The 8,339-nt window shown below is 45.0% G+C and overlaps 1 protein-coding gene across 1 annotated transcript in view; it reads left to right on the top strand.

Annotated features, from left to right (window-relative positions):
• Nucleotides 1-8,108: 8,108 nt before the first annotated feature.
• Nucleotides 8,109-8,339, top strand: part of PREX1 (phosphatidylinositol-3,4,5-trisphosphate dependent Rac exchange factor 1) — a 137,033-nt gene continuing 136,802 nt past the window's right edge. Inside the window, exon 1 of the mRNA XM_026042018.1 lies at nt 8,109-8,276. Within this exon, the coding sequence (XP_025897803.1) occupies nt 8,109-8,276 (168 nt within the window). The remainder of the gene's footprint in view (nt 8,277-8,339) is intronic.

Genomic DNA, 8,339 nt, shown 5'->3' with positions numbered 1-8,339 from the left:
TTGCCGAAAAAAAGCTACAAGAAAAACAGACCTGTGTTGTTTCCTTCCATCTTTAGTCTAACGCCTTTTGTGCGCCGTGTCCTCGACCCTTAGTGTTTATATGAAGTTCTGTCTTCCGTGGCGAAACGCACGGGCCTCCTCCTAACTTTAATCTGCCATCGTGGCCTTCCTGTTATGACTTGGGCAGCACTGACACTGCGCGTCAGCTGACGGGGCTGGGTGATGTCATGGGTGATTCTGTCATTTTCGCAGTCGTTTTATTACTACACCAACTTCTGGTGTTTCTGCACCAACTTTTAGTGTTTCTGCACAAGATCTGCAAGAGAAAAAAAAAAAGGGCCTTTGTGATACTATCAATAAGAAAGGTCTGATTCCCGTTCTCTGGTGGGACTGCTGGGGTCACTCAGCACTCTGGCGAGCAGGGTGAGGTTTCCCCAGGGTCTTTACTCCTGCACTGTGAACTCAGCACCCAAGCCCCGACCTGGAGCGAGAGGCTGCGGCTCAGGACGCACGTGCAGCACCGGTGCACGCAGCAGTGCCAGGCCACGGCTGCCCAAGCGGGTCTGAACTGCTCCGCAGGTGGGTTGCTGTGGGCAGGGGCAGCCTCATCCGTTCCCCCTGCTCTCGCCACCAGGCCTGTCACCTCCTTCCGCGCCACGGGCTCCTGGATGTTGCACCGAGCCAGGCAGGGAGGGAGCAAATCTGGGCAAAAAAGCAGCTTTTGTTTGTTTGTCTTCCAGGGAATTTTTAGCTGGATCAGCTCATCCGTTCTTGATCCCAACCACCACATGGTCACAAGAAGGTGCTGAAAACACGTAGCCATGGAGGAAGGGGGGAAAGTGTAGCCCATATGTAGATTGGCCTAAGTCCAATCATGAAACCACAGCCTAAGCTACATACAGCACTAATTTTTTCCCAATTACGTGACTTCAGCCTTATGAATATAAACATGTGTGCTGCGGATCATGAAGAGAGTTTTAACCCGGTACAAGAYGACCAGGGTATCTGTAAATGAAAAAAATACATATTAAAGCTGTCCATTTTGTACTAATGTGATATCATATCTAACTGTCTCAGTCCATCCTTAGAAAAAGATTTTTGGTTATCAAACATGGAACTTCCCTATTGATAGCATTTAGTGGAGAAGGGTTCACATATCTTCTCACAAAAGTATAGCAGGTTCTTAAGGTTCCCTCTTGTTAAAAAATACTGATTTTAGGGGTAGGGAAAAAACAAAAGTGCAGGTGGAGACAATAAAGAACAGAAATTAGAGCTCTGTTCAAATGAGCATGAAGCGTTGAATGTCAGAGTAGCAGCTGACGCAGCACCACATGTCGTGTGGGGCCTTGATCCTCTTCTTTACACCATGATGGGGATTAGGGGCCAGTTTAGTCCATCGCTTAAGCATGATCTGAACTTAAGCGTATGAATGAGGCATCCATTCGCAGCGATCCTCTTCAACACATGCTGCAGCTGAAAGCTGCTCCGCTACTGCCAGTCCCTAGCCCTCCAAATCAGAATCCCCATCATCAAACCCACTCAGGCACTTGGGAAAAGGCAGAAAATAAAACTGGAGCAAAAAAGACAGGCAGCTGAATGCCTGATGGAGAGCAGGTTGTTTTCATTTACCTAATAAAATAATGTTTCACTGATCATCAGATCTCCACACCATGAGAAAGACTTTTTCTTTTTTTTTTTTTTGACTCTACTTAAAAAAAAAAAAAAAAAAAAAAATCAGTTGTGTAACTCTGGTTCCTACCTCTTCATTGCTTTTTTACACTCGCTGGTTGTGCTGTCATAAAGATACGTGGCTTTTCCTTAAAAATAAACTGATGGGAATAAACAGTTGGGAATAACAAGAGACAAATGCACTTAAGGAGAAGGAATTTATAAAGAAAAATAAGCACCATCATTGATGTTAATTTTTGGTTCATCTACTTAGAGAGAAAAAAATGTGTGTGAAAAAAGTCACATGTGTGACTTGCCTGGTTGTGTTAGCTCAGGGCAAATTATTACTTGCAACACGAGCTGCAAAACTTCCAGCAGCCTCCTTTAATATCCCTCCAAAACAATAAATTTCATAAGAAAATGTTAATTTGTCAGCAAAAATGTAAGGAACTACAAACATGTAARCAGTTTCATATGGGGAAAAAAAATACCTGGAATATCACCAGTTTTATTAACYATTTCAGCAAAATCTGGCAAATTTACAGTTTGCAAGATGCCAGCTGCAAGATACAAAAATCACCCTATCTCAGGCATTCTGCAGTTCATTGCAATTATCCTCCCCAGCCCTGGTTTAAGTGCTTTAGATGCGAGTACCTAAGCCCCATGTCACTGGAGACACTGTTGTTTCTTTATTATTGCCTTTAGAGGGTAAAGAGCATGACATCATAGAACATGCAAGTCATGAATAATAAAGGTGCTTTTTATACTTTACTGAAAGCAAAACTGTTTAAAAATACCCTGAATTGAGCAAGACCTTTTGATTAATTAAACCAAAAAACTCTTTTCTCATTTCAAGAGCCCAGTGAGAACCCTTAATTAAATAATCAAAGATTATGTTAGGAAAGAGCATCACAAAAATCTAATTATAGACTTTTTAGTACGTGATTAGTTTAAAGTAGGTGGGTATGATTGGAGAAGAGCGAAAGAGGGGAAATATGACAAAAGGGGTGAATCRGGCAGTAGAATGAAAAGAGGTGATGCACTTTAAAGTATCTCCCTCTGTCTTTGCAAATCCTGGAACCTCTTCGCTGTGCAGTTGTGAGAACTTTTTTCTCTGGGATTATTAGGGTTTTCCAAACACTGGGTTGACAAAAGCCGCCGAAGCGGCGCCGGCTGCAGGCCCCACTGCAGCTGTGCAGTGTTCGCTGCTGGCTGGGAACCTGGGAGACGATTATGGGCACCCCTTTGGCGGGGGCGTCCATGGGCAAGCCAGAACTGACAACTCCTGAGATCCAGTTTTTCACACAGTGACACCGCCTATTCCTCAGTTTCCCCATTTTCAAATCAATTCACTAAAACTTATCTCCTTTTTCCACACACTGTGAGCTAATTAAGTGCTTTCAGAATTTAACTGAATGTAGAATAKTATCGTCTTATCAAATAGAAAGAATTCCACCCAACCTTGACTAGCAATTCTGTTTCTTTGTTCTCTGAGCTCATTCTTAGCCTCTCTATATTTGTTCTATGTCATTTTGCAGTCAAGTTTCCTGAGCATTTTTCTTTTAAAATTATTTTTATGCTGATGTTAAAAAAGGAAATGCAAATGCTCCACTAGCAGCCTAGGTTCCTGGCGAGTGAGAACCTGAGAAATTATTTCTGCAAAGCTCATTGCAAACTACCTCTATATATCTTGCTTGAAGATAAATCATCTGTAGAAATCAAAGGGATTAATTCTTAGCTAGAATAAATCATCAGTGGCTTTAGTGCAATGAGGAAGCTGTGATGAATTATATAGGGGTAGGTGAAAGGTTATTTGTGTCCTCTGTACACAGGCCAGAATGTGATTTCAATTACATTGGTGGAAATCTCTACTAACTACATTATTTTATCTGAAGTTTCTGAAATTACCCTGAATATCTACAGATACAACTGTGATTTTGTAATTAGCTACTGCCTTTCCATACACAGTTCTTGGAGTCAGGGCTTATTCTCTGCTCAGCAGCAGTCATAAAAGCAAGCAGTGTGAGAACCTGTATGGAAACAAAACCRTGGTACCACTGAACAAAAATCCTGGCACACCTACATCCAACATTGCACAAAGCCATTACTAGCATCTAAAATGATGCATTAGAACTACCATATGTATAGAGATGGGCAATAAAGGCAGTCAGCTATATGGAATGGCTTCAGTGTGAGAGAAGAATAACAGATCTGAGCATCTCACTTTGATCTAAGAGAAGTGAGGAGGAATATACAAAAAGTCTGCAAAATCTTAACTGGTGAGTGAGAGGTGCATAACCAGCGGTTAGACACTATTTCTTACAGTACTAAAGCTAAGGTACAGTCAAGTAAATTATCAAGTTTAAACCAAAATAATTGATTTTCATATAATACATCATTCAGCCATTGGAACCTCTTGCCAAAAGATCTTGGGAAAGGCAAAAGTTTAAATGTGTCCTTAAACTGCTTCAAGTCAGGTGTGTCACATACTCTGAGTGCCAAAACTGCCCTGAGGAACAAAAAACAACAACAAAAGTTAATGCAACCAAAATGGGAGTAGCACTAGAATTAACTTTAGAGAAGATGTTTCTACAGACATTATCTTTTCTAAATGTGACTGGTGCTCCAAATGGTAGCATCAGATCATACTCATCTCCAAATAAAGTAAGCTTTTCTACCCATATTTTAGCTTTCCTCACGATTGGCTCATATAGACTTGGAGACCCATTCACCATTCGCAATCCAAGGAAACCACCTTTTACTGTAACATACAGAGACCTGTAATGCAGTGAGTCCTTTAACAGAGCAATAAGCAAAACAAACACACAGGCTAAAAGATCCAGTGCAGATCCTTAGAGGAAAATAATATTCATATATACTGCCTTTTAGAAGCACACTGCTGCCAAATTCTMTATTCTTATCCACATGCTGTTCATCACAGAGAGGTTCAATAAACTGTGAAATTGTGGGGTAATAAATTCCACTGAAAAGCTGTACAAACATTTTCATAAATCAAAGTATGTGAGGCTGGATTTTATTTAGCACCACAAATAAATAAATAAATGCATGGGATTAGTTCTTATAAACAGACTAAGGGTCATGTAGAATGCTTAACGCACTGAGCATCTGCCTTTGTCATCAAGCCACTTTGAAAGTAAGCACGAGTGGCATTTTTTGCTAAACCCAGACATAAGGATTTCACTCAAAATCTGCTCAATTCAACAGAAAAAAAGTAATTGTTAACTTCAGTAAACCCTTGGCCAGATCCTGGAACAACAGGCAATACCACAGAATACGTTTTGGGAAGGCTGATGAACAGATATTGCTTTCTGAATAGTGGTTAAGGGAGTTTTAAAAAACAATGAGGAAGATACAGGTGGCCAGTGCATCAGCTCTTCCTTCCTGTAGCCTTTTTACTTAGATTATAACCCTTTAGGGTCAGATTATATCCCAGTAGGGCATAATCTCATTATAAACTAACAGATTTTATAGTTATTCTGGGTTCCTAACTCTTATAGCAATGAGGGTCCCAATCACATCCTGCTCAACTTTCTGGGGTTTTTCTAGAGCTTTCAGCAGGAACTTCCCAGGCCAACAGYGAATAATGTTTTGTCCTATGCAGGAGAATGCAGCCAGTATGCAGACACATGCATAGCTGGTTACTGTGTTCTTTGGTACTGTGATARCATGTAGAGACGAAATCACCACCTCCATGCTACTGTGGTAGACAATGTACAAATAAAACCATCCCAAAGAACTKGCAAGCACATGCAAATTAATTACAGCCTCAGGAAAGATGGTGAATTTCATGGTAATTGATATGTCACAGTGCTGATAATTGACTCCCTGATTGCTTTACAAAGCAGCAGCATACTTTGTTTGCTTTTGAAGTACCAACTTGAAAAAAATACTGTCAGTAAACTCTTCAAAAATGAACATTAGTGGTAAACTACTTCCTTTTCTAAAATATAAAAGATGAAAAACAAACAAAAAGAAAACAAGATTACAGATTTTTGCCATTGAATTGAAAAGCTATGCTACTACTAAAATAACCAGKCTTAATCAAGAATTAAACAAGGATGTGTGTATCTGAGAGAACTTAGAAAGAAGTAAACTGCAATTAAAAATAATAATTATAAAAATCTTTACCCTAATTAATTTTCCTACAGCTAAGAGAAAACCCTTCTAAAATCATGGAGCATTCTCCTTTGGTGCGAATGTAAAAGTTTGTATTTGCATGTTGAGCTTTGCAGTCACAAGTAGCATCCCTTTAACTACCCCTACATGATAATGCTTCAGACATGGACAGTAAAGCCAGAAAAGTATTTTGAAGCAACCTGTGTCATGCAGTGTCAACAAAAAGGCACCAGCACTGCATGACAATTCCAGCACTGCTCAGGTCACAGCGACTGATTCCCGTCTCACATCTGCTAAAGGGCAAGGAGACTGTGAGGAGACTTCTGAGGCTGAGTTAGCAGGGGAGCAACTTGGAAGCTACCAGCTTTCTGATTTAGCCACAAGGTGATGCTGATGTCTCCTAGCAGAGGAATACTGTTATTAACTCCTCTGCTCCTTCAGGAATAGAGTCCGATCACTTGTCCTGAGCAGAAAAATGTTATTTAAATAGAGATCACTAGAAACATAATTGCTGTATAAAAGCAAATGTAGTGGTGACTTTTAGAGGAAAAGAAAATGTTAGATCAGCTTGAAGAATCAATAAGTAACTCAGTATCTGATCTAAACTGTTTTGAAGACCATGGTTCCCTACTATGTTGTGCTCCTCAGACCACTCAGGCCTGCAAAAACCCAGAATTATCTCCTGATCATTCCCCTTGTCTCCCAGCTCTCCTCCTGCACCTCCTACATTTAGAAAGACAAGGGCTTTCCCATGGTTTTATTTCCATTTTGAGCAGTCAGATTTCGGACCAGCTTGGAGTCAGGGTGTCCATCCTCACAGATGGGCATCAGAAATATCACAGTGTACCATGAAATGTGGGTGGTTGGGAYGGTGTCTGCTGAGCAAGGCCAACCCAAAGCTCCCCTCCTGYTCCTGCTCTTCCAAGGGGCTGCACCRCTGCTGGGGCGAGCTGGAGAAGTTTGRGCAACTGCAACTGTATTCAAGTCTTCTTGGAGCTCTTGCACACCTGGAAGAGCAACACTGCTCTGCAGGACCCCCTCCCTACACGCAGTCACCTCATCACCTCCACCCTCATGCTATTGTATAGGAGCCAGCACGACCAACTCAAAAAAAATCAGTATTTTTGCTTCACAGCAATGCAATGTTTATGTGAGTAGTCTCCATGTGTGAGGGGATGTTCCAGGGTGTGTGTGGACCTTGTGCGAGTGTATGGCTCGTGTGTGGCATGTGTGAGGGTGAGTATGGTGTGTGAGTGTGTGTGTGGTGTGCTTGAGTGCGAGTGAGGTGTGTGAGGGTGTTATGTGTGAGTGCGGTGGAGTGAGGGAGAGTGTGAGTGTGGTCTGCAAGACCCTTGTGTGTGAGGACAGATTGTGAATACAGTGTTTGTGAGTGTGAAAACAGTGTGTGTGTCCCGCGTGGGCTATACGTGAGAGTGTGAGGGTAGYGTGTGTGTCCTGTTCGTGTGAGTGCAAGGATGGTGTAAGGAYGGTGTCTCCTATGTGTGTGAGTACAAGGACTGTGTGTAAGCGTGGTGAGTGTCTCCCATGTGTGTGAGCACAAGGACAATGTGTGAGGATGATTTGTGCAATGTGTGTGAGCACAAGGATAGTGTATAAAGACGSTGTGTGAGGATGGTGTCTCTGGCGTGTGTGACTACACGGACGGTGTATGAGGTCAGTATGCGAGGACGAAGTGTGAGGACAGTGTGTGAGGACAGTGAGCATCTCCCATGTGTGTGAGTGTGAGGATGGTGTGCGAGGATGATGAGTGAGGCCCGTGAGTGAGGTCGGTGTGTGAGGACAGTATCTGAGGACGGTTAAGTGTCTCCCACGTGTGTGAGTGCAAGGACAGYGWGTGAGGAGGGTGTGTGAGGACAGTGAGTGAGGAGGGTGTGTGAGGACAGTGAGTGTCTCCACGTGTGTGAGTCCGAGGCCCGTGAGTGAGGCCGGAGTTCCCGGCGGGTGCGAGCGCGAGGGGCAACGCGAGGGGCAGCGCGTCGCCTCAGCGCCGCCCGCGCCGCCATGGGCCGGTCCCCGCCGCGGCCGCTCCGCCCAGGCGCCCGCCCCCGCCCGCCGGGGCTTCCCTTCCCCTCTTCATTGAGCGCCGCGCGGGCTGCCGCGCACCCGCTCCTTGTGTTGCTCCGCCGGCATGTCCCGCCGCCGGGCTGCCCTCCCGCCCCTGTAGCGCCGCGGGCCAGGCAGGGCCGGCGCGGGGGTCGTTGCCCGGCGCCGCGCGGCTATGGGGGGCTCCTGAGGCGGCCGAGGGRAAGCGGAACGGGCGCGCTCGCCCAGCGGCCGCCACCATGGAGGCGCCGCAGCTGCCGCCGCCACCGCCGGGCGCCCCCGCGGGCGCGGAGCCCTCCGGCTGCCCCAAGGACACGGACCGCCAGCTGCGCCTGCGGCTCTGCGTCCTCAACGAGATCCTCAGCACGGAGCGCGACTACGTGGGGACGCTGCGCTTCCTGCAGTCGGTGAGCAGCCCCGCGGGCGGCGGGGCGCCYGGCCGCGCAGCTTGCGGGAAGCGCCCGGGGCCG

This window comes from Nothoprocta perdicaria, unplaced genomic scaffold, assembly GCF_003342845.1.
Source record: "Nothoprocta perdicaria isolate Ctin4 unplaced genomic scaffold, notPer1 scaffold_3, whole genome shotgun sequence".
In the NCBI taxonomy this organism is placed as follows: domain Eukaryota; kingdom Metazoa; phylum Chordata; class Aves; order Tinamiformes; family Tinamidae; genus Nothoprocta; species Nothoprocta perdicaria.
Note: the sequence above shows the minus strand (reverse complement) of the source record. Positions and strands in the feature narration are given on the sequence as shown.